This window comes from Notechis scutatus, chromosome 1 (assembly GCF_049901735.1).
Source record: "Notechis scutatus isolate UNSWTSFEM ecotype Mainland chromosome 1, rNotScu1.2, whole genome shotgun sequence".
Taxonomy (NCBI): Eukaryota; Metazoa; Chordata; class Lepidosauria; order Squamata; family Elapidae; genus Notechis; species Notechis scutatus.
The window spans coordinates 317884379-317910700 of record NC_142009.1 but is presented as its reverse complement, the minus strand read 5'-3'; the positions used below and the strand labels follow the sequence as shown (position 1 = coordinate 317910700).

At 37.8% G+C, this 26322-nt stretch overlaps 2 protein-coding genes across 3 annotated transcripts in view; both read right to left on the bottom strand.

Moving 5' to 3' along the window:
• On the bottom strand, nt 1–13020 carry DNAAF2 (dynein axonemal assembly factor 2). Of its 2 annotated transcripts, none has more exons than XM_026670871.2 (3): nt 10671–13020; nt 6079–6222; nt 1–2653 (listed from the first exon to the last, which is right to left on the bottom strand). In XM_026670871.2, exons 1-3 carry the CDS (start codon nt 12915–12917, stop codon nt 2171–2173), a joined length of 2874 nt encoding a protein of 957 aa, XP_026526656.2. In that variant the 5' UTR covers nt 12918–13020; the 3' UTR covers nt 1–2170. The 2 variants fall into 2 exon arrangements, with proteins under 2 accessions (XP_026526656.2, XP_026526657.2); XM_026670872.2 differs by having other exon boundaries at nt 1–2650.
• Nucleotides 13021–15645: 2625 nt separating this feature from the next.
• The window catches only part of POLE2 (DNA polymerase epsilon 2, accessory subunit), a 22982-nt gene continuing 12305 nt past the window's right edge, over nt 15646–26322 (bottom strand). The window contains exons 11-19 of the mRNA XM_087952460.1: nt 24111–24283; nt 22635–22724; nt 22340–22394; nt 21661–21720; nt 21445–21522; nt 20672–20780; nt 19862–20038; nt 19393–19460; nt 15646–15820 (exon numbers count right to left, since the gene is read on the bottom strand). Of these exons, the coding sequence (XP_087808586.1) occupies nt 15802–15820; nt 19393–19460; nt 19862–20038; nt 20672–20780; nt 21445–21522; nt 21661–21720; nt 22340–22394; nt 22635–22724; nt 24111–24283 (829 nt within the window). The 3' untranslated portion in view covers nt 15646–15801. The remainder of the gene's footprint in view (nt 15821–19392; nt 19461–19861; nt 20039–20671; nt 20781–21444; nt 21523–21660; nt 21721–22339; nt 22395–22634; nt 22725–24110; nt 24284–26322) is intronic.

Here is a 26322-nt window from a genome sequence, read left to right as displayed (position 1 = left end):
TGGTTTGATAGAATCCATTTTATTTGAATTTAAATATCACAAATTAAAATTTTCAATACACAAATGCTAGCATAATTCAGTGCCAAAAATAAGACATGTAATCAGCTCTTTTTAAAAATAAACTACTTCCTATTGAAACAATCTAATTTTTAGATTTGGCAGCCTAATATAATTACAGAGCATTGAGTATAGAATTTGAATGTTAGAAAAATAATTAGAACGTTCAAAAATATATTGATATGTGTTAGGCTTAATATCCTAAAAAACCTTGCTTATGGAAACAGTCACAATTTAATTAAACTATATGCTCAGCTCTACAATAGAATTTGTCTCAAATTTTTTCTAGGCAACCCACATAAAAGTTCATTATGCCAACAAATATCCTAAAATATATCCTTAGTTTTTAACAAAAAAAAAACCAAAATTTATTACTTGTCCAAACAGATAATAGAAATATTTGGGACAAACTAGCTTAGTCTTAAAAATAATTTTTGATAAATTATATTTGAAAAATGATATCCAGATCATATTAAACTAGGAGGAATTAACAGAAAAACTACATCTTTCCATATCTTGTTTTTTTGCCTTTCTGAAATAGATATTTTTAAGATTACAAAAGGATTTATTAGATTTTATAAAATCTCTTACTAGTTTTATTTGAATATGCAGATAGAACTTTTAAGTTAAATAGATGAAAGACTGCAAACTATTTTAAATCATTCTTATTTAGAAGGGAGTTTGTTAAAATCTCTGGTTTGTAATATCGCCAAAATTGAACAATTCAGTTAAAACTAAGCACAGCTAAGAACCACATAAGTCACTGATGAAAGTTAATTTATTTTATGGAAACTTTAATTTTGACTTTGTAGTTTGTTCTGTGCAATGTCGCTTGCTAATTTCCAGCAAATTATCAACAACACCAAAGGTCATTTTCCACCTAATGGATAATTCTGGGGATAATTAGAAGTTGGTTTAAGCAAGAAAATTTAATTATGGTAAGCTGACATTTAGAACAGTCTCTGTTATTGCATACTGTGTAGTTTTGGATGTTATGATAATTTAACTGGGTTTCAATGGCAGTTTTAATGATGTGATCTGCATATTCAAAAGAATAACAATTTCAAGTACATATTATCTAAGAATATATTTTTATGGGGGTATCTACCATATTGTTTGCATAGGTATATCTTCCCATGATTATTTAATGACATTACTTACAGTTATGACTTATACTTAAGAGAAACAGACTCAGCTTGCCAATGGTTGCTGTGACAAAATAGGACAATGCTTACAAAATGTCTTTAAGTTAAGCTTTGAAATTTTTTGAAAATTTAAGTAAATGAAATCGGCAATCTGGCAGCATAAGAATCCTAGCCATGTTACAAATAAATCCATTTGGTTTCAGTGGTTTCCTTTTTGAGTTACCACTTTTTCATACCACTTGAAGAATTTTCCCAATGTGGCTGGGGCATTAAAAAGGCTTCCAAAAGACTGAAAATGTTTGCAAACTAGACGGCAATTGATTGTTCATAATCTTTATTCCCTACCTATAGGATACTAGATAGCATGAGAACACTCAAGCTGGGTAAATACACAGTTGAAAGCAATTCTAACAGCAAAGGCTATGTGTAAAATGTCATATAGTTTTGGAGAATGTTTACTGGGTTATTTGCTATTTGGCTAAAAACTGGAGAAAACAGAATGGGATGTTAAAAATAAGGAACTGGAAGCCAATCAGAATTAGGTTTTGCAAATGTGAATGGTCACAGTAGTTGGTTCCTTTCAGACAATCTTGTCAGAAATTTTATGTCCAATCTTCCCAGTTAAGCATGGCTCACATGTTTACACAAAAATGTGTACAGTTTACTTATAAGTCAAGGTGTTTGCAGATTTTCTACATGCTTTCCTAACTTTTGCCATCTAATTTGGATCAGGATTTGCCTGAGAAATCTGTATAGCTTTAATGAACTGCCTATTTATTTTTGAAATTCAGTAACAAATTAGTCACATCCGAATTTTTGAACTAAATGAAGGAACAAGCAGTTTCTATTACTTTTTTCTTCCATCAATATGAATTTCAATTTCTGTATAGCTTTGACTTTTTGTATACTTCACAGTAAGTGCAAAATTTGAGGTAGCTGCAGACTCAGTTGAGTCTTATGAAGCTGATTTAATCCAGTTCATATAGCAAAGCATTTTCAAAGGTAACTGCACACTGTGTTCTGTGGCAGCTTGTATACTCCACAATACCATCTTGCATGTTAGTTTCCTTTAACACAGTGGGAGTTAACCTGTTCAACTCTTTGTTCTGTGAGGGCTCCTTATGTTCATTCACTTCCTCTCCCTCCTGAAGCTCAGCTTGCATTGAGGACGTGGCTCTTTTGCTTGTTGCAAAAGAAAGACCTGGCTCATGTAATCTGTTTATTTGCAGCTTCCCTAGTATCCTCCCATTGGGGTCACCAGGGTCAAGTTCCATACAATAGCTTGATCCCTTGCCAACTGGCCCCATTTTCTGCATAGTTACAAATGAACCTGAAACACTTGTGGTTTGTTTGGAGCAGTTTTCTTTATCTGTTAAAAGTTTGCCATGTTCTTGTTCACTGCCATCTCTTTTTTCTCCTCTGCCAAGTTCCAGGCTACCATTCTCTATCTGCTGAGAGGAAGAACAAAATATTTCACTGTTTCAACCTAAGAAACAAGCTCATTAACCAAACAAGAATAACTTGCATTTCCTCCTTCCTTGGTCTTACCACACACAGCTGTGTTTCTATCTTCTTGCTATACTTTCTGTAAACATAGTTGGAGAACTGCCTAACCCTGACAGCAGAATATAACTTGCTTAAAGGCAATGTTGCATTATAACAGACAGGTAGTTGGTATGTATTTAGCAAAAAAGAATAATGATATATATATATATATATAAATAAATAAATGGGCTTTGTATGTTCCTGGAGAAATGTTGTTATTCTAGATGAAGTAGTAGTTTATCTGCTTGGTCTTTCAGCCTCTGTAATGTGCCATTTGGATCTACTTTTTAATTATTTAACTATTAAATGGTTACATTGATAGCCTAGCTCAATGAGAAATTTGATATGCTTCAGATGCTTGTGAGAAGGACAATTGGGAAGGGAAAGATGGACAAATATGCTTCTGAATTCTTAAAATCCAATTTACCAAGAAGTAAACTAATTATTCTCACTCAACAATGTTCATAAGCCTCCAATTATTATTTGCTAGCATTCTTCAAGGCTACGTTCAAATTCCTATTAGTCAAATCAAGTTGCTGTACTGCTTGAAATATTTCAGATTTAGATAAAGGTAAAGGTTTTCCCTCTCCAGTCATGTCTGACTCTAGGGGATAGTGCTCAGGGTTGTCCAAAGACATTTTCCATACAGCCAACATGGCTATATGCCAAAGCTGCACAGAATGCTGTTATCTTCCCACCAAAGTGGTACCTGTTTATCTATTCTAGATAAATTGGGGGCAATATGTTGACAGTAAGCCATTAGGGCTGTAAAGCGGTATATAAGTAAGTGCTATTGTTATTGCTATTCACATTAGCATGCTTTTGAACTGCTAGATAGACAGGAGCTGGGGAAAGTAATGGGAACTCACCACGTTGACCCAGCTATCCAGCTGATAAACTTGGTGTCTTACCCACTGAATCGGTGGGATTTAAATTTCTTAACAACTGGTTCTCTGTATGTGGCCTAATTTGTGTGTGTGGCTTGGTGGTCATGTGACTGGGTGGGCATGGCTTGTATGTAAATATTATAAATATAAATATTTATATAAATATAAATGTAAATATTGATTTTTTTTTATAAAAAAGACAAACTTTTACCCCAAAGCAGGCAAAGTAGGCAGGCAGGTTGGCTTGCTCACAGAATCACAGATTCACTTAGAGATCTATCTATCTCCAATTGGCTACCTGAGTCTGTCACATAAAATTTGCTTGCAAACTCATAAAATTTGCTACCAAGCAAACTCACAAAATTAACTCACAACACACCATGTATGTATAAGACCACCATGTTGGTCTTTTTATAAAAAAAGACCAACTTTTACCCAAAAGCAGGCAAAGTAGGCAGGCAGGTTGGGTTGCTCAAAGAATCACAGATTCACTTAGAGATCTATCTATCTCCAATCGGCTACCTGGATCTGCACTGGAAAGTAGAAGCTTCAGTCCTAAGGAAGGTTCGGCTCTGCTTTTAGATTAACTAGAAAGCAAGAAATCCAAGGATTTCCTGTTTTCTAGCTAATTAAATCTCCCAGCAGAGCAGAACCAGAAAAAAAAAGGAAAAAAATAGCAACTTACCAAACCAGGCAAGTTGGATGGCTTGCATGCCAGGTAAGGAGTGAGTGGGCGGGGAGGGGAGGGGCCAGCCAATGGAATGATTTGCTGGTTCTCTGAACTACGCGTGTGTGCATTGTTTGCAAGAAATCAGCTGTGCTGCCTAGACAGCTGACAAGCGCTGCACACGGGTTGAAAATCCTCTTGTTTCCTGCTTTTTCAACCTCAGCTGTGCCGCGCAAATAAAGGACAGCCTAGAGCCCAGACAGGTGGGTGAGCCAAACACCGAACCGGTTTGGTGTCAGCTGCTCTTTGCAGCTACAGGTTCTATAGAACTGGGCCGAACCGGTAGCATCCCACCCCTGCACTGAATGATCAGGCATGCCCAACATTTCAGATTTCATTTTACTTTTATGGCCAAATAAAGTAGTGCATTTAAAACAATATGGCACCAACCATAACAATAATAAAGCAATGAGCCTCATGTGATTATCTGAATAGATACTTCCACCCTAGTACAATCAGAGTTAGAATTTTTGATGCAATGGACTTTAACTGGCAAGTTAAAGTTTAACTGGCAAGCAGTACAATTTGTAAACGTTTGAAGAGAATGAAAATACAATATAATAGTTGTGAAACTATAATATATATTAGCAGGATCTGCAGCATTCTTATAAATAAAGCAGAGCTGGAATTCAAATGTAGTTGTTTGTTCTCCTTACAATTTTTTTGCTTACTACCGTGTAGACTATTCTACGCTAGTCTCAGTCAAGGAGCAAAGTCCAAAATGCAGCCTGGACCTTCCCATCTGATTTAAGATAAAAACTGACTAACATAGGAGAATCTAAACAACACCCACAAATATAAGTTCAGTATTATACAAAATTCAATATATATTTCAAATAGAAAACTATCTATTCAATAGTTCTTGCTGGCTTTCTTTCACTATTTCATTTACAATTGGAATATTAATTTACATTATAGAAATTGTTTTCATGAATGATAGGCTCTACGAACAAAGCCTGAGAAATCTTTGCATTGTTCAAAGTAATAGGTGGCAGGCCTAGAAAAAAAATCTAGCAAGAAAAAATATTGATACTCAAGTAATTAATCATAATTCAGAAGGAACTCTTAAATAATCACTCCCAATAACCTTGCTATCTTTTTATTAGCATCTTGAATTCTACTCTACAAATAAATTTAATATGAATGTTCTATTATTATTCATCTTATCGTTTTGTTCAAAATGTTATCTATCTACACAATTTATACATATCCTGTCACAAGCTAAAATCTATACAGTACATATCATATGCATTCTTGTCTGGGGAGATTGAATGAGTTTAATTTAGCAGAGAAAAGGGAGATGGTCAATCATTTCTTATTACACCTGTGCAGCATTCTGGAGTGTGCACGGATATGTACGTAGCACCAATTGACTCTTCCATAAACCAAACTCACCTTTTCTTAAGCTTGCACAACTACTGTATAGGATAGCCACATAAAGCCAAGAAAAGATAGAATTGCTTTAAGAAGTTGCTGATAGCTGGTATGTGTTCTGAAACATATTTTACCCATTTGAATCCAAGGTGCTGCTGCACAACCCTAGATGCTTTATTTCTGAACAATGCATACTGTACAGTATTCTACTTTCCAAATCACTGTTTATCATACAAAGAATAAGCCCTCAAGAACATTAAGCAGGACTATTGAGGGTAACCATAGTGATAGATCCCGTCAGTTTCAGAAACAGATAAGAGACATATGCTGAATAACCGTTTACCTTTAATCTGATCTGGCTTTTGCCCTCAGAGACATCCAATACTTCAATTAATGGCTTGTGTTCCTTCTCTGATTGACTGGAACAGCACATCCCTGGGTGACTGACAAACTTATCAACATTGTTTTCAGTGATAAACCACCTTTCCTAAAGGTAAAACAGATATGGAAGGATTTAAATTTCATTTCTAATTAAAAAGCATTTGTTCTGAAGACATCACAGCCACCCGGTTCCTTCATGAGAATTCTATTTTATGCACCTTTACTTGAAGCTTATTTAGAGTCTTTGCTTGTCTTTGCTTCAACCTGTCTGCTTCTATTATATATAAATCCAAAGTTGGGATTAAGGGTAGAATTGTTATAATAACAGCCAATAATACAACACTGCATTTTTCCTAAATTATTAAATGTTCCAATTATATAGGTAATATTGATGGCACAGGATACATTTCTAAATGCAATCATTTTTCGTTATACATGGAAAGACAGAAAAACAGGCATAGGCAACAAAGTTAATAATAGTAGGAGCTGCATAGGTCAGCCATAACTTCACATCTCAGAAAACAATTATCCAGCTCATACAAGCAATCAAATTTTGGGTGTTTCAATGTTAGCAATAAAAGCCATGGACACATGAGCCTACTTCAATCTCTATAACATATGGTTCCACATGCTGAAAATCTTACCTGACTTCAGTGAAGTAAAGACTGTTATTTATAATTTTATCTTCATTGTGGGATCCTCATACCAAGGGCAATGTTTATAATAAATTCATAGGCTCAGTAAACCATTAAATTAATGACTTTGCAGCAACCTCTGATAAAAACACCAGATTTATTTGTATACCTCCCTGTCATCACTGATCCATACTGAAAAAGAAAGTTATTTGTGTATCTCCCTGTCACCACTGATCCGTACTGAAAAAGATAATAAAATGGACAGATCTTTTTTTATTCAAAAGAACACTTGACATTTGAAACTCCATTTAACAAATTAATAACCTTTGAGTAGATGAAAAAATACATTGCTTCTTCAATGGACATAGCATTTACAGAAGTAGCAGAGGCAAACTTTGTCATTATACAAAACTCTCTCAAAAAAATTAATCAATTTTCCCAACTAATGGGTGCATACTGAATGACGAGAAAAAAGTTCAGCAAGTCATGGAACTAATTACTATTACAAGAAAAAAATATTTTCCACAGTGGTTGACAAAATCCAGCATGTGGAAGGAATGGGAGAGAATCAGGTTAGTCTTCAGTAATACCAGAATAAAAATAAGGATGATTGTCGGAAAAGGTAAACAGAAATCCTAATAGAAAAGAAGCATACCAAATGTTGTAGAACAACAACATATGTTGCAACATATGAAAAAAAAAGCCTGCAAATAGCTCTAGAAAATTGGGTCTCTAGGGTAAAATTACCCCTTCTGAAATTTTCAGTCCATAGGATCTCCTTATCATGCAATGAACCTGAGTATTCAAATATTGGTTAAAATTAGGAATCTTTCCCAAGTTTGATTGGTGAGCCTTTGTTTGCATAGATTAGGCAACTATAACTTATATGAACATCTCTATGCAACTGTTATAATAATGACTTTTATGTCTCAACTAGTCTGCAAAGCTGCAGCTAGACTGATGGGAAAAGTACAGGTAATCCTCAATTTACAAAAATTCATTTATGACCATTCAAAGTTATAACATTACTGGAAGTAGATTACTGAAAAAGTGACTTACAACCATTTTTCACACTTCTGACCTTTATAGCATCCCCATAGTCATGTGATCAAAATTCAGACACTTGGCAACTGACTCATATTTATGACGGTGGCAGTGTCTTTTGCAACTTTCTGACAAGTCAATGGGGAAGCCAGATTTATTAACCATGTTACTAATTTAAAAAGTGCAATGATTCACTAAAAAATAGTGGCAAGAAAGGTCATATAAAGGGGTAAAATTCACTTAACAACTGTCTCAATTATCAACAGAAATATTGGGCTCAATTGTGGTTGTAAACTGAGGACTACTTGTAGTTATGATATATGTATTTCATTAATTGAAACAATTTCACTGGTGACTCCTCCATTTTTTTAAACTTAATATAAAGAGCTGGTCAGTAACCTTGAAATCTGAAATAGCTTGTAAACATGATGACAGTATATGTTACATATTAGCCATCCATGTACTTAGATCGCTTAGATCAGGGGTTCCCAACCCCCAGTCCACGGACCAGTACCAATCCACGACCTGTGGGAGATTCGTCCGCACAAGCGGCAGATGAGTTTGCAAAGCTCCAATTGTGGATAGAATGGGCGCACATGCGAAACCATCTCTTCTACCCCTAACAGCCACCACCAGTCCATCAGAGCCAAAAAGGTTGGGAATCGCTGCCTTAGCTGTTCTACTAACTGCATGACAATTGGCTAGAATTGCAGTTGCTATGCCTAGCCTTTAAAATTCTTTCTACAGAGCTACATTGCATATTCTGTAGTGAATTTTCCAATAAAATGAAAAACCAAATTTGTTCTAGATGTACTTGTTTATATCTTAAAAATGAACAAAATCTCCTATCAGTTTTTATTGTGAGTGTATATCTATAAGTATATTACATAGATGTTTTAAAATAGATAAATCCTGAATTGTTTTTCATTGTCATTTAACAAAAGTAGAATTTATTTTAAACTGTAATTCCTACTTCACAGATAGTATGAAACCAAGAATCTGTTTTACAAAAACTAGATTTAGTTTGATTTCTCCTCTACCCCCACAGGCAATGGTGAAAAGGGAGAATGTTTGAGCCAGGTGTTTTATATACTGTATATACTCGAGTATAAGCCTAGTTTTTCAGCCCAATTTTTGTGCTGAAAAAATCCCCCTCGGCTTATACTCGAGTCAGATTCCCTCTGAAAAAAAATGGTGTGGAGTCGCGGCCTCCGGCAGCAGCGACTCCCAACAGCCCCAGCCGGGAAGGGAAAGGCAAAAAGCGCTTTGCCTTTCCCTTCCCGAGGCGGGGGACTGGGGCCGCGCCGGCGGTAGTGACTCCTGACTCAGGGGCCTCCGAGGGAGGGGAAGAGAGTGACTCCTGCCTCCCGCTGTCATCATCATCTTCTTCTTTTGGGTTAGTGAATCAATTAAACCTTTCATGATAGTGAGATCGTTTCCCAAATTAATTATTTTTATTTTTGAAATTTACCAGTAGCTGCTGCATTTCCCACCCTCGGCTTATACTCGAGTCAATAAGTTTTCCCAGTTTTTTGTGTAAAATTAGGTGCCTCGGCTTATATTCGGGTCGACTTATACTCGAGTATATACGGTAGGTATCTTCTGCTAGCTATGATTTAGCATTACATGAAAAGTGTACCAAGACAGAGCTTCTACAATCTAGAACATTTTTTATCAGTGATCTTGTGAGTGATTTAGTGTTCAGACTATATGACAGAAAAGGCAGAAGAGTTAAACATGGGACACTATATCATAGACATAGAATATTAGTCTAAAGACAGCAATGTATTAAATCAGTATTCTTTTTATTTTAACAAAACCTTGTCCCAAATGAAGATATTCTAGATTTCTAATCTCCACATTGGAAGTCTACAGATTACATATCCAATGAAAAAGGGAGAAGGAAGGAAGAACCTTATCACTTTCTAGGATTAAAAATTGAGTTAACTACTGCAATCAAGTAATAACCTCTATATCCAACTACAATATCAACATAGCTGAGCAGTAAAAGAAAAACAGCATTGTTCAACCAGGCAATGGCATAACTGTCCTCCCTTCCAATACTCTAGTATTCTGATACATCTTGTTTCTAAAGTGTCCTAACTATGACTTCCATTCACAGGACATCAAGACACTAACAAAAATATCAGAAATGTACAGTAATTAAGCAATGACATATTTACAGCATCCAGTAAAGCTACAACCTAAAATACAGCTATGAGAACTTGCTTCTGAGTACACAGGCCATCCTCAACTTACAACCACAATTGAGCCCAAAATTTATGTTGCTGAGAAATTTGTTAAGTGAGTTTTGTCCCATTTTATGATTTTAGTTGCCACACTTATTAAGTGAATCACTGCAGTTGTTAAATTAGTAACCTGGCTGTTAAGTGAATCTGGCTTCCCCATTGACTTTGTTTGCAAAAGGTGATCACATGACCCCCAGGGCACTGTCACTGTCCTAAATATGAGTCAGTTGTCAAGCATTTAAATGTAAATCATGTCACCATGGGGATGCTGCAATGGTCATAAGTCTGAAAAATTGTCATGTCACTTTTTCAGTGCTGTAACTTGAAATGGTCATTAAGTGAACTGTTGTAAGTCGAGGACTACCTGTATTTGCTATGCTGACCTTCAGACTGTGATAACAAAAGAGCAAACAAGTGTAAATTTAGATCAACACTAATTTATGACCTCAAACAATTGCTAAAAGAATTAAATTACTGGGCAAATTAGACAAAATTTACTACCCCATATTCTGTACAGAATGAATGAAATAAAATACATGTACAATTCTGAACTATCACATATATTTCCAAATTATAAACAACTTTAGATTATAGGAGGTAATATAAAAATCTAAAAAATAATTTACCTGTAAATTGTCATAATTTGAACCAAAATAGAACTTTGTCCAAATTCCAGTGGTTTCGGGTGATTTGGTGAGGATAATGACAACATTATTAGGTGATACGTTAACTTCGCTTTCTGGAGAAGATAATTTATTTTCAGGAAGAAACTGCAAGAGGAAATTGTAGGAAATAGAGCCTTTGTTTGCAAAATTCAGCCAGTAGTGATTTGTGCCCACTTCCCCTTGGAAAGTATGAGGAACAATATCTGGAACCTGTAAGAGGATCACCAAAGACTTTTCATCTTGAGTACAATTAAAAGGAGGACACAGAGTGCTGGCAGGGGATATTGAAGGATCTGGACTGCAAGTAGAGGCTATCTGGGTATCTACAGCAACTTCAAACTTTTGTGAAGGCTGAACAGAAGAAATAGTGGGTCTCTTTCCAGGATACAAAACAGAATGTTCCACGTGGTCAGTAGTAGCGGGGTTTGCTGTATCTGAGTTCCCAGAAAACTCTGGACTCTGATCTACATTGTCAGTTGACAAAATTGTCTCCGAATGATCCAAGCTATCAGAGGGCCATTTACACGGTATTGCGCTGTTATCTGGACACAATGGGAGCTCAACATTAGCGATCTTGGGACTTTTATTAAGTTCCATGTCGGCACAGGGATGTTCCTGATTTAAAGAAACAGCAGGATCTGTAGGGAGCTTCCACGCGTAGTCAGTATGCAGAGAGGGGGAAAGGGAATGTAAGCCGGTACCTTCAGGCTGTGCACCCAAGATCACGTTGTTACTGCTTCTGGTTAACCCCGGATCCCCTTCACTGTTGTTCTCGTTGCACACGGGAAGTGCAGCACTAAATTCGGGAGGACAAGAAACAGCAGGATTCTCTTCTCCCGCATGCATCGAAAACTCCAGATTGTAGCGCGCAGTGCGTTCGTGGGCACTGAGCGGAACGGGCCCGTTCAAGTCAGAAACTAAAGCGACACCCGCAGCATCATTTGTTGTAGCCACAGCCAAAGCCGGGGTCGGAGTTATTTCTACGTCAGACGCAAGAACGGGAAGCGCCTGCTCAGAACAGCTGCTCTTTTGACACACTTCCGCACCGTCCTTATCCGGGCTGATGCAGCTGTTTTCGGGCAGCTGCTCCTCGTTTTCTGGCGAGGCCTCGATTTGCTCCTGCTCAGCTTGAACTCCGAAAGCAAGCCCCGGGTCAGGCTTCCGCAAAACCGGCAGGACGACCACCAGTTGTTTCTTGGCTTTGTTGAACGTGGCCCGGCCACGGCTCTCGTCCACTGCGTAGGGCAATGGGACGCGCAGATGGTAGGCAGCAGGGCGCTGCGAGTCCAGCTGGAGTTCCTGGCCATTGATCTCCAGCTGGGCCTGGGCGGCAGAGCTGAGCAACGGCAGTTCAATGGTCATCACCAACTCGCGGGGGATCGGGCTAGGCGCGGAGTCCCGGCTGTTGCGATAATCCTGAAGGTCCACGTAGGAGCGGTGCCGGAGGGTCCATTGCGGAGTGGTGGCAGACGGGGGTGGCTTGGGCGGAGGGGGTCTCGGAGCTTCGTATTGTGGGCTGGGCGGCGGATAGGTGTATGGCGAGGGGAAAGGCGGCAAGGGGGAGTCGTCTGGCTCTCCAGCCTCTTCTGGGGACAGTCGAGCTCCTGCGGTTAGCGGCGTCCGGAGCAGCGTGGCCTGAGGGACGCCCTTGTACTTAATGCGGTTGAGAAGGACGGCGTTCGTGCGGTCCAGTTGCGGGGAGAAATTTTTCTCTATCGCCTCCAAGGCCGTGTCGTTCACCAGGCGGCGGAATCGGGTCATGCGGTCGGCCAAGCGCAGGGTGCGCGGGTGGAAGACGACGTCGTAGACCAAGCGGCGAGGCCCACGCGGCTGTTTGCGGCTCAGTTCCTCGCGGCCCGGGGCTAAGGAGTGTGGCAGTAACCAGCAGTAACCTCCAGGCTCTGGCCGAGGCTCCGGCCTCCCGATTAGCCGGTTGCTGCAGATGTTGATGTAACAACGCCGGCTACCAGCCTGGCTCGTGCGCAAGACCCAGCCCGGGGTGGGGTGGAGGAAGCGGGCTTCGACGCCCCGCTGCCGCTCCATAGCTATCACTTCGGCCTCATAAATGGCCCTTTGTTCGGGATCGTTCAGTTCGGCCACGTACTCCGCAAAAAGAGTGCGGAATCCCTCCTCATTGAAAGCGCTTGTCAGGCGCTCGGCTTCTTCTCCTGTCAGATTCAAGTCCTCCAGGCCTAAATGGTCCGTCATGCCTGCGAAGCGGGCTTCGTTTCCTTTGCTCGGCCTGCTCGACAGACAGTTGCACAAAGGGAACCGTCCTGGTCCCTGTAGGTACTAAATCAAACGATATGGCAGTTATTGCTCACGCGTGGTTTTGTTGCCATGGAAATATTCCTAACAATATGGCGGGTCTGGTCTGTTGCCATAACAACCACAGTAAACGGAATGGCATTCCATTCCCTTTGGGGATGCAAAATAGGCCAAGCGCTCTTGAGGGTGCATCTATTTATGGCAAAGGGATCTTTGCTAGAAAACATAAGGAATAGGACCGGAGACAAGTTATGATAGATACTTGGCAACATACTGGAAGCCTTCCAAACAACTGCCAGGCTAAAGTAGGAAAACAACTCAGCGCAAGGTGTAAAGTTGCCTGTATTTATGAAGTTTAAGAAGTCTTTTTAGAATCCAAACATCAAGTTTTGTTACCCCTGAACATTTTTGGGATAGTACAGCAGAGTAGATCCAGCCCTCAGTTCCCTTGTATGCCTAGAAGGCAAGGAATAAGCTGCTGGTATCAGGAATAACTATTGCACCTGCTTTCTTTCAAATACTTTTTCCTTGGCTGGCACAATGGTGGTGGTCATACTCACAGGGCCCAGACAGGAAAGAATAGATGTATTGACTAATTATGTAAGCAGTAGATAATAACTTTTCCTTTTTACCTGTTGTGATGGCCAAAAGCAGACTGATGGCAAGTTGGAGAGGATCATACCCAAGTTCCATCAATCATATTTCTCAAACATAAAAGCATTTTTAAGTGTATGAGTAACATTTAACAGATAATCAGAGGTGGAAGGGACCTTGGAGGTCATCTAGTCCAACCCCCCGCCCTAGCAGGAGACCTACATCATTTCTGACAAATGGCAGTCCAATCTCTTCTTGAAAGTCTCAGGTGATGGAGCTCCCACACTTTCCAACGGCAAGCTGTTCCATTGGTTGATGTTCTCACTGTCAGAAAGTTTCTCCTTATTTCCTGGTTAAATCTCTCCTTCTTCCCTTTCCATCCATTATTCCTTGTCTGGCCTTCAGGTGCTCTAGAAAATAGGTTGACCCCTTCCTCTCTGTGGCAGCACCTCAAATATTGGAAGACTGCTATCATGTCTCCCCTGGTTCTTCTCTTTACTAGACTAGCCAAGCCCAGTTCCAACTGTTCATTGTGTTTTAGTCTCCAGTCCCCTAATCATCCTGGTTGCTCTTCTCTATACTTTTTCTAGAGTCTCAACATCTTTTTTATAATGTGATGAACAAAACTGAATGCAGTACTCTAGGTGTGGTCTTACTAAGGATTTATAGAGTGGTATTAGTACTTCCCTTGATCTTGATTGTATCCTCTGTTGATACAATTTAGGATTGCATTAGCTTTTTTGGCAGCTGCTGCACACTGCTGGCTCATATTTAGCTGGTTGTCCACTAAGATCCTTCTCACAGTTGCTGCTATTGAGCCTGGTTTCACCCAGTCTATATGTGTACTTTTGGTTTTTCTTGCCTAAGTGTAGGACTTTATTTTTCCTCTACATTTAATTTTCTCTACATTGAATGTTCAAGTCTTAGAGCTTCACTGACAACCATGACTCACTAGGTCAACATTAGAGATATTTTCCTACCACATTCCTCAATGCTTGTGAACGATGGCAGAGCTTTTAATTTATTGGAAACACTTTTTACAAATTCCAGGGAGATACTCAGATGTACCATCCTTGAACTGTATAGCAGCCAAACATAGTAATTGATCACAGGAAACGTTTTATGACATACAATATTATGTCACAACATGCTTTATATTTTTTGTCATAAAATGGAAATGAAATTGCCAAATTTCAATTCCATGGGAATGATGGGTCCAGGATTACAGGTGCATTCTGTAAATTAGCCCATTTGAAGTACCTTGTATGAAAAAGTTTGATGCGCTGTTTCGCCCAGCTGAAGGTTACAGGAACAAGAATTTTAGTAGTATATAGATGTATTCAAGGTAACCTTCAAGCCATTAGTGTGATCCTTTCTAAAGCTTATATCACAATTCCTGAAACTTGCTGTTGGTATGCACAAGTAACTTGTGGGCAATATCCTCTTTCATTTAAAAGAAAAGGATTAAGTTTTTAACATCTTTCCTTACACATTGTGAATGCTTAGCAACAGGTATCAAGAGCCTTTATTGCTTTTCTAAATTCAGATCAGTTGTAGATTTTAGCTTTATTTCTGTACTTGGGATCATGTTGCCTTTAAATTCTGGGAGTTTTAGTTCTAACTAAATTGGAGGCATTGGAGTTTGGGATAGCTGCTTTAATAGTTAATGTCAGGGCTATTTTGAGTTGACAGTTAAGGAAATTAGACTAGTTCTATAGTTCATAAAGGAGAAAAAGTTGAGCCACTGAAATGGTTAAAATACTATCGTGAGGGTATCTTAAACAGAGATAGTTGAATTTTTCTGCATTTTAGTTATTCCATCTTGGTTGCTTAACAGGGATAGAAGATGTTTTAATTTGGTCATTTTTAAAGGCCATTATTTTCCTCCCATCCTGTATATAGTTCTGTTTAAAATTATATATTTGTTTGAAAGAATATTCAGATTATTTGCTTAACACTAATCAGAAGAAAGTTAAATAGATTTTTGCTTTGAATATTTTGGAAGTGAGCAAAATTTCTTTTTGTAAAAGTAAAGTCAAATTATTTGAAGTATAAGATGTGACACATGAACATCCTTATATAAAATGTATTTACAAGATATATAATACATAAGATATATTAGCTATAACGTGAGGTTACAATCATGATCCTAAATTTTAAGAAATAGTTGTAGTAAGTACTTCAGTCATTTTAAGACCAGAAACTGTGGCTTATTCTTCTTGATTGAGATTTAGAGACTGTGGAGTTTGCTGAAAATTTAAAATAAAAAACAATATTAACATTACTTGTATCTACATTGGCAGTCTTGAAACCAAAAATAGTACTTCTTAAAGTACTTAGAGTATTTATTTCTTTATCCTATGCACTGACTGCATCAAAGACTTGATCATGAAAAATATTGTCATTAATATTATTAATTTATATAACTGACTGAATTATTCATACATATCTTTTGTCTTGGAACATAACTTTCACAAATAACAATATTTAAAAATCCCTACAGAAGCAATATACTGTATTAAATTCAATGATTCAAACCAGATGGAAGGCAACCTGGAAAACACATTTTTTTAAAAATACTTCAACATTTATACACTAAGACCACTTGTTTTTTTAAGGTACAAAGTTCACTACGTAAGAGTCCTGAGAGGAAAATCATAATATCCAATTGGGTCTGTGTAATAATACTCTAATAAAATGGCTCCAAACTATTAAGATTGTAAAACTCAAGCCCAGCATTTCATAACTGGTACAGAATTGGTGTTCCATGTTTTGATTGATTGCTTTCAGCACAATCAAGCAAATTCTGTATCTGGGTATAGTTAGAAATCATTAATTATGCCAAAATATAGTTTGTCTCAGGTATCTTGTTTATCAGCTGACATTCTATGGATGTAGTATTTAATAGAGAAATACTGAACCATTATCAAATTCAGAAACCAGCTGAACTATATTTACTTATTTCTGCTCTCACAATGAGAATTCTGTTTTTTAAATTTCAAACCAAATATTTCTCTATTAAGATAGTTTTGTAATTTGATTTAAGACTTTTAGGATTGACATCAACAGATCATTTGCTCTCTATTCTATTACATTAGGGTACAGATAGCTCAAGATGCTTAAGTTGCAGTAGCCAACTCAAAGGCCTAAAAATGGGTTCTTTAGGGGTTATATAGTGAGTTTGAAAATCGATCAGGCAATAATTTACACCAATACAATTATAAATCAGGGGTGGGATTCAAACAGCCTTACTACCGGTTAGGTGATTCGCTGCGCGCGCATGTAGAAAACCATAAGCTGTGCCACCTGGACAGCTGACAAGCGCTGCACGCAGGTGCGCAGTGTTTCAAAAGCCTCTTTTTTCCTGCTTTTTCAACCTCAGCTGTGCCGCGCAAAGCAGCTGAGGTTGAAAAAGCAGGAAATAAAGGACAGGTAAGAGCCCGGGCGGGAGGGTAGGCCAAACAGCAGCAACCACAGAACTGGTTCGGTAGGCCAAACAGCAGCAACCACAGAACTATTCTTCACAGCTACCGGTCCTATAGAGCCAGGAAGAACCGGTAGCATCCCACCCCTGTAATAAATACATGTATCATTTTGCCCTAGCAAAATTCCAGATACATTGGGAACCCTCCCAAATATGTTCAGCTTGGTATTATTGGAAATAGCTTGTTGTTAAGAAATTAAGTCCCAGTACAGTATACAATAGCTCTTCAATTATGTCAAATATAGTTAATAGCCTGCAAGGTATATTTGGAAAAGGTTTCTACATTTTACCCACCCTGGTAACATGATCCACTGTTAACATATTACTCCAGTATCTGTTCATTAACAGCAACTGCTTCCATATTATCAAATCTGCATTTATTTATAGTATTTTCAAATATGAACTAAAGACAAGCTACCTTTACTACTAAGCACAGACACCATGCAGTCTGAAAGGAGAGCCAGCAAAAGATGTCTTATTATCTTATCCTTGTTAGAGCTGTGCCCTTTAGCACAATAACTTGTTACTGTTCAAATGATCTTACCTCTACATTCTGGTTAATTCCACATTATATCTATATAAAAAGCACATATTTTATATACACTGCTAAAAAAAATAAAGGGAACACAAAAATAAGACATCCTAGATCTGAATGAATGAAATATTCTTATTAAATACTTCGTTCATTACATAGTTGAATGTGCTGACAACAAAATCACACAAAAATTATTAATGGAAATCAAATTTAGCAACCCATGGAGGTCTGGATTTGGAGTTACACTCAAAATTAAAGTGGAAAAAAACGCTACAGGCTGATCCAACTTTGATGTAATGTCCTTAAAACAAGTGAGGATCAGTAGTGTGTGTGGCCTCCACGTGCCTGCATGACCTCCCTACAGTGCCTAGGCATGCTCCTGATGAGGTGGCGGATGGTCTCCTGAGGGATCTCCTCCCACACCTGGACTAAAGCATCCCCCAACTCCTGGACAGTCTGTGGTACAACGTGGCATTGGTGGATGGAGTGAGACATGATGTCCCAAATGTGCTCAGTTGGATTCAGGTCTGGGGAACGGGCGGGCCAGTCCATAGCATCAATGCCTTCATCTTGCAGGAACTGCTGACACACTCCAGCCACATGAGGTCTAGCATTGTCTTGCATTAGGAGGAACCCAGGGCCAACCGCAGTAGCATGTGGTCTCACAAGGAGTCTGAGGATCTCATCTCGGTACCTAATAGCTACCTCAGGCTACCTCTGGCGAGCACATGGAGGGCTGTGCGGCCCCCTAAAGAAATGCCACCCCACACCATTATGACCCACTGCCAAACCGGTCATGCTGGAGGATGTTGCAGGCAGCAGAACGTTCTCCACGGCATCTCCAGACCCTGTCACGTCTGTCACATGTGCTCAGTGTGAACCTGCTTTCATCTGTGAAGAGCACAGGGCGCCAGTAGCGAATTTGCCAATCTTGGTGTTCTCTGGAAAATGCCAAATGTCCTGCACAGTGTTGGGCTGTAAGCACAACCCCCACCTGTAGATGTCAGGCCCTCATACCACCCTCATGGAGTCTGGCAAAACATGCACATTTGTGGCCCGCTGGAGGTCATTTTGCAGGACTCTGGCAGTGCTCGTCCTGTCCCTCCTTGCACAAAGGCGGAGGTAGCGGTCCTGATGCTGGGTTGTTGCCCTCCTACGGCCTCCTCCACGTCTCCTGATGTACTGGCCTGTCTCCTGGTAGCGCCTCCATGCTCTGGACACTGCGCTGACAGAAACAGCAAACCTTCTTGCCACAGCTCGCATTGATGTGCACCATCCTGGATGAACTGCACTACCTGAGCCACTTGTGTGGGTTGTAGACTCCGTCTCATGCTACCACTAGAGTGAAAGCACCGCCAGCATTTAAAAGTGACCAAGCCATCAGCCAGAAAGCATAGGAACTGAGAAGTGGTCTGTGGTCACCACCTGCAGAACCACTCCTTTATTGGGGATTTCTTGCTACCTGCCTATGCTTTCCACCTGTTGTCTATTTCATTTGCACAACAGCATGTGAAATTGATTGTCAATCAGTGTTGCTACCTAAGTGGACAGTTTGATTTCACAGGTGTGATTGACTTGGAGTTACATTGTGTTGTTTAAGTGTTCCCTTTATTTTTTTGAGCAGTGTAATTAATAGTGATATAACTGGATATACAAAATAAAAATGGTGATAATTTTGTCAAGCCATATTTATTCAATAATTCTACAACTATCAAGTTATATCTTTTTATCAGACAGCATGAAGAACAGTAAATTAGATGTTCTTGTATACTCATTAATTTATCTTTAAAAAGTGATCTTACCTGTCTTCAACAGTTTTGCTAGAGGGGTAGAATACTTTAAATGAAAAGCCACTTCTTGGAAAAGATCCCTGGTATTTAAGAAAAACAGCATAGCAAAAATTTTCATCCATGCCATCTTCTTGAATATACATCTTTTCTTTAGACATAATTTTAAAATACATACTTAACATCTCTAAATATAATTTCAAATACATCATGCAGTAACTATTAGTGAAAATTAGTGTGACAAAAGTAGTCAATACAAATATATATTTTCTTTTATTTTCTGTCTACAAGAAATATGTTTAGCCTAGCTTCATAATACTGCAGATAGTATGTACCATATTATGAGCAACAACAAAGGTCCACAACAAATACTATTTGAAGGATTTGTTAGTATGGGATTTGACCAGCTTTGTTATTTCTAATATATTTTGATAACATCTTTTCATCATTGTTTGAGGATGGAAAAATATAAGCAAGATCTTACCGGATTTATACAAAGGCAATCGGTGTTGGTTACAGTGAATGGGTCATATTTGTCAGCAAAAACAATCAGATCTGGCAAAGGATAGGTTCTCAAGGTGTAGTCATAAGCCCAATAGACAGGGCTGACATTAAGAGGCAATGGAGTCAGATGTCCTTGTGATAAGATAGTTTTTACAAACTGAAAAGTGAAAAACAGCGCTATTAAATTACATATAAAGGTAAACTGGGGTTGCAATTCTTTCCAAACATAGAACCCTCAGCTCGGTATGAATTATTGCAAATAAATAACTTCAGATTTCAGAATTGATTTTGTCCTGTTTGTTAGTCGTAAAATATGTTTGTTAACAGACCTGATCGGTTTACCAGGTTATGGAACCAGATGTAGCATTTGTTTCAATTCCCTTAGTTTTGAAGGAACTTGAGAGCACTATTCTGAGCAATATTGTGAGATTCCCTTAAAATTATACCATCTAAAGCACAGTGATTACCATGCAGAGCTGGTAAATAGCTGCAGAATATTTCAATGAACCATTCTTTGATGGGAAAATTATTCTCCATTTTAGTTACCTTAATCCATATTATGTTTAATAGTTATTCCACCAAGTTACATGTTTTATTCTGTCTCCTCTGCATTGTTTTCTGCACAAAATATTTGTAAACTTGATGTTAACTGCCCAAACCATAACCAAATCAGTAAAAACTTCAAGCAAGGGAAATACCTTACTCCTATACTTCCTTCAATTTCTTAGCCAATTAAAATCCCTCAACTCAAATTTTAATTCAAAATATTAAATATCTTTTTTGATCTTACATGATTAGGAATATCCAAGCTACTGTTAGGGAAACGGACACAGTTACGGCACATCTTGTTTACCAAGTCTTCCCGAAAGATTATTATTTCCTGTGTACAGTACTGGACTCTGAAAGTAACAAATGCAACTTTTTATCTCTTCTGAGGGTTCACCAATTACCAAAGAGTAAGTCTATTAAGTCAAATATGCCAGCAACACTGTCGCAATTTTTTATATAGATTTGTTGGAGATAAGTGGTCTCTATCTACCTGCAACCTCACAAATACTTCAAGATTACATTGTTGAACTCCTAAATTATCTAATGTACCTTCAAACAGCAGTTTCAGCTCATTTTTTGTGGTTTGGGAAGGGAAGGGGGAAATGGAAGTGGAATTTCTGGAAATCAATATTTAGCAACATACATACCCCAATTCCCACTAAGAAGTGTTTGGGGACCCTTATTAATAGGTTTGGGATAACATAAGACTGGGGATCAAAAACATTTAGCTTTCAAAGGCCTCTTACCCTCTAAATGGGATAAAATAATTGTAACCTAACCTTTCTGGTGATAGATCACCAGATTGCTTCCAGTGGTCCTCTGGAGGTTCAGAAGGTAATTGTATTCCTTAGCAAAGTTAGCTATAAAGTAAAATTTCAGCTATCATGGAATGTCAGTGCTTTTATAACATCACCGAAATAAATAAAATAGGAGCACACTGGTGACCATTTATTCCAATCTTGTGTACAGTGTAGAAATCCACTATTATTAAATGGCCATATGAGGGACACATACCTGCAAGGATTTGTTGTGAAAACTGAAAATGGCACCTGTTGTCTGAATTCTTCAGTAATGTTTTCAGTAAGTGGTGGCCTAAAAAAAGTATACATGTGTGTGTGTGTGTATATATATATACATAAACACACACACACACGAATGAAAAAACTGCAGAGTCTCAAAGCATCCTTCAATGAAAATAATCTTGTTATAGATATTAGGTCAGAAATGTACCTTGGTAAAATGGAGCCTGGACCAGGGTCTTCAGAACCAGGAACAAATACAAATCGACTTCTATAAGTAATGAATATATTTTATTTAGTATTACTGGTGGGTATAAAATGAAATGTTCATTACAATGTAGTGTAATGTTATTAAAGATAATTAGGGTTTAAGAAGCTGGGACAAGTAAGATATGGCTTGAACTAGGCAATTCTCCTGGGAATTCTCATCTGTAGAATCAGCCCTCCCAAAATAAAGTAAGGAGTTAAACTGAATGCAGCTTCCAGTAGCAGCATCTACAACAAATCATGACAGCAAAATGTTGACATGCATCTCGATGTTGTGAATCCATTCCAAGTATGTATAGTAGGTTAAGGCCCTTTTATGATGTCACACATATTTTTATCATTTGCTACCCATGATGTGATCTTGTGGCCTCCAAGTCTGACACATAAAGAAAAAGTCACAATACTTTTGGATTTTGTAGCTTCAGTTCCCAGCTACACAATACTCAGTAGAATTGTTTAAGTAGAATTTTTAGCTAATTTACACAATATATTAAGCTCAGTTTAAGTGTACTGTTTTTATACAGCTGAAATAAAAATCTCTACATGGGGATGCTTTCTGTGTGATTAATGTGAGGAACACATATTCTATAGATATTTCACCAAGCAAATAATATGGAACATACCTTTCATGGATACTGGGATATTCACATATTATATCTGCTAGGGCTTTCAAAGAATCTAAAAACATAAAAAAGTACTGTAGTTATTTTCTTTCCCTCTTGTCAATCTTCATTTCAGAATTAGAAAACAAAACCAGAAAAATAAAAAGCCCAATGGGGTTCAGAAAGCAAATACAAACAATATTTTTGTAGAGAATAAGCATTTTGAATCTTGAAAATCAATATTTAACTGACATATAAAATACAAAATAATATTTTACTTATTAAAAAAAACAGGAAGGTGATGGATTCCAAGTACCTTTTAGTAACTGAATTTGATTTTTTCCATATGGAGTAGAAGAAAAATTCCCACAGAAAAAAAAACAAGTTGGAGGCATGGCCGAATAACCTGGATAGAGAAACAAGGACTATTATTTCTATTTGGTTTGTTGGAAAGCTCTTCTCCACTGGGAATATAATACATCACTAAGGACAAATCAAAACTTGCATCAATCTCACATATCAAAACAAAATTTAGTGGTATTCTGATGGTAAATCTATTTATGCCTATCATTTCATTTCATTTCATTCACCCTTTGATCTGAGATCAGTTTGTTGTGAGCTGAGAAAACCAGGAAACTGTTGTATTAACCTGGACAAATTAAGACTTCCTAAGGAAGGGCAACAAAATACATAATTTTTGAGACTGAAATGTTTTTCTTTACTTATGCAAAACATTTATTAAGTTTCAGGCTGACTATCTTAGGTACTAAGAGTTCTGCTGAATCACAAGTCTCTAACTCTAACCAGCGTTTTTAGAAAATATTAAGGCATATTGACAATAACTCTTTATTGCTTTTGCCTCCAGGCAATTGTTTTTTTAATAGCTCACTACCTCTGTACAGTAGAGTTCTGCATAACCACCATATTTAACAGCTGTTAATATGGCTCCTTGCTTTGTGAACTAATTTTCTTTGAGAACTATGTAAAAAAGGCTGTCAGTTCACAAATGGAAAATGAACTGTGATTCACAGGTATTCTTTTAATTGTGGAGCTGAGGGTAAACCCATAATTTGTGTGCATTCCTAAGCGTTGCCCAATTACAGAAGGAATGTCTCCTTTCTTGGAAACCTCAACTGTCAAAAAGGCAGCCATCCTCACCCATTTCCAAACCTGAAGCTACAGATAGAAGCAAAGCATTTTCCACGGCTTTAGTTGCAGCACAAGGCTGAAAAAGTAAACAAAAACAAAAACTGGGCAGTCTTAATTAAATATTCTGAGATAATTATCAGATACAATCAAAATGTATGGCATGCTAACCATATCATGGAACGAGTTCTATAAATCAGGGGTCCCCAACCACGGTCGCGGACCGGTACCGTCCGTGGAACAAGTCCTACCAGGTCGCTTGCTGGGCGCCGCCATCTTGACTAGCGAAAAAGTGCTTCGTGAGCTTTTCCGGTAGAAAGCTCACGAAGCACTTTTTCATCAAAATGGATGCGCCAGCTAATGCCGGTACCGGGCCGCGCCAAAAAAGGTTGGGGATACCTGGTCGCGGCGTAAAAGGTTGGGGATCACTGCTATAAATGTATTATGTGATGAACTGCTCTGCAAGATAAAAATCCTTGCCTGATTCTAATATCAGTAGGTATCGCTGAAAGATCAAAATTCTATACTATAAACTTGAGCAACATTTTTTTTCTTAAATTGCTTCGTTGCATCTACTGAACAGCTTGGAATATTTTGGGCGTTCCTTGCATAACTCCAGCATGTATATGTGGAGCAACAGGATTACCTGAAAACATGATGCGGAGATTTTCTAAAACTTCTGCTTGGTCCAGCCAAACATCCGAAAGAAACACAAACATGGCATCCTCATTTTCTTCCTCCATTTGTTTCAGTTTTGCAGAAGATTTTGCAGAGGTTGAAGAAGGCCCTCCAAAAAAGTTAATGTTGCCATAATATGCCCTGCAGCATAAATAAATATTTATAGGTTGTACTGAAGCTCATACATCTCTAAAATCATGAAGCAAGTAGAGGTAGCCTTCAAATTATGGTCACAATTGAGCCCAACATTTCTGTTGCTGAAGAAGACAGTTGTTAAGTGAGTTTTGCCCCATTTTATAACCTTTCTTGTCAGAGTTATTAAGTGAATCACCATAGCTGTTAAGTTAGTAACATGATTGTTAAGTAAATCTGGCTTCCCCATTGATATTGCTTGTCAGATCATAAGAGGTGATCCCGTGACCCTGAGGCATTTTAACCATCATAAATATGAGTCAGTAACCAAGCAGTTGAATTTTGATCACGTGACCATGATTGTTGTAAATTTGAAAAATGGCATTAAGTCACTTTTTCAATGCCATTGTAGCTTTGGTCACTAAATGAACTGTTGTTACTTGAGGACTACCTGTATATTACACATTAAAAATAAACATCAACTCTCACAATACACCTTCACTTAATTATACAAAGTTTCTAAAATTTTAATATTCTTTTTAATCACCTGTATTCCCAAATCATGGAAGCCACTGTTAATAAATATACAAAATCAAAAATTATCTTTGCCAAACTTTGGCTCTTATTTTACATACAAAACTTTACATTTTCACTTTCACTGAAAAGGGTAATCTTACAATAAAATGAAACTTCTGCATGCAGTTTCTGAACACCGAAGTGGCTGGAATGGAAATTATCAATAAAATAAAGTGTCACGAGTTTACCCATCATGTCAAACAAATATTTGATTTTTGTTTAGTAAATGGATGATTCAAACCATTATGCTTTGTAAATAATTCTTAGTGTTTTATTTTAATCAATTTACTATGTCTTTGTTAATGAACCATGGCTCTGCATTATATAAACAAAGCCAGATGATTTGACTTAACCTAAAAGGAGATTTTAAAAGATTGGCCTTTGATGTACACTGTTTAGTGGGAAAACTATTTAGAAATCTACACCAGATTTAGTCCTACATTGATTTGTAGTGTTAATAACTGAGGTCTGTTTTATATTATTTTGAGCCTAGTTCTATGAATTACATTAGGTTTTATAGTAATAAAGACTGGACAGAGTTGTCTTATTTGCCTCCCTATCCTACTGCTTAAAAATTGTTTTAAACTTTGTCAAATCTGAAGTAGTAAAGTTGCCAGGCTCTTTCAATCCATTTCAAACTTGTGACATTCAATATGAACCACATAACAATCTGTCATAAACCAACTGCTGCCACAAGAGGTGCCTTGTGATAAAATGGGCAGCAAATAAAATTTAATAAATAAAATAAAAATAAATAAAATTTCCAACTTGAAAACAGGGCAATATACTCTATTTGCATTATAATTTGCTCTAATAGGGTTATTTTAAAATGTTTCACTCCAAAATTAAAAAGCAGGAACATTCCTTTTTGCTGCAAGCTTATTTTTAGGGGAATAATAGGGTATAGTTATTCATATCCAATTTTAATGATATTACAATCTCAGATTTCCCAAAGGGTGACTATGGGCAACTCTCAGTTTTGAATCTGGAAACATTTTAAAAATAATCCCAAAGGTGCTTTTTTGAAAAAGCAAATGGACTTTGTTTTTCCTGGAAGACGTTTCACTTCTCATCCAAGAAGTTTCTTCAGTTCTGATCAAGAAACTTCTACTCAATATAAACAGATAGCATCCCAACCCAATAAAATACTTTCTTCTGTATACCTTATCTGTTTCTATTTCTCTCTTTTTCTATGTAACATACTAGCTCTATACCCGTGCTTCACTATGAAACTATGTGCTCAGTCTTAGTTTTCAGGAAGGAAAATAAGGGGAAAAATTGTGCCTCTACCTACCAGCATCCATCGGTATTCATCTGGCTAGTGTCTGTCAGTATGTGAGTTGAGGGCTGTTTGGAAACTGAAACAGTATTTGCTGTGTGAGCAAGGAGACGGCAAGGAACCTGGGCATGGCTTAGCTCAACTGTTCTGTACTAAAGTTGGTTGCTGATGGGAAACTGAAACTAAAACTGAA

Coding starts and splice junctions, on each gene's coding strand:
- DNAAF2 (XM_026670871.2), bottom strand. CDS start 12,917: ATGACGGACCATTTAGGCCTGGAGGACTTGAATCTGACAGGAGAAGAA. Junction 6,223..10,670: donor CAAATTATGACAATTTACAG/GTAAATTATTTT, acceptor TTTTACCTTTAG/GAAAGGTGGTTTATCACTGA. Junction 2,654..6,078: donor AAAGCCAGATCAGATTAAAG/GTAAACGGTTAT, acceptor TCTTCCTCTCAG/CAGATAGAGAATGGTAGCCT.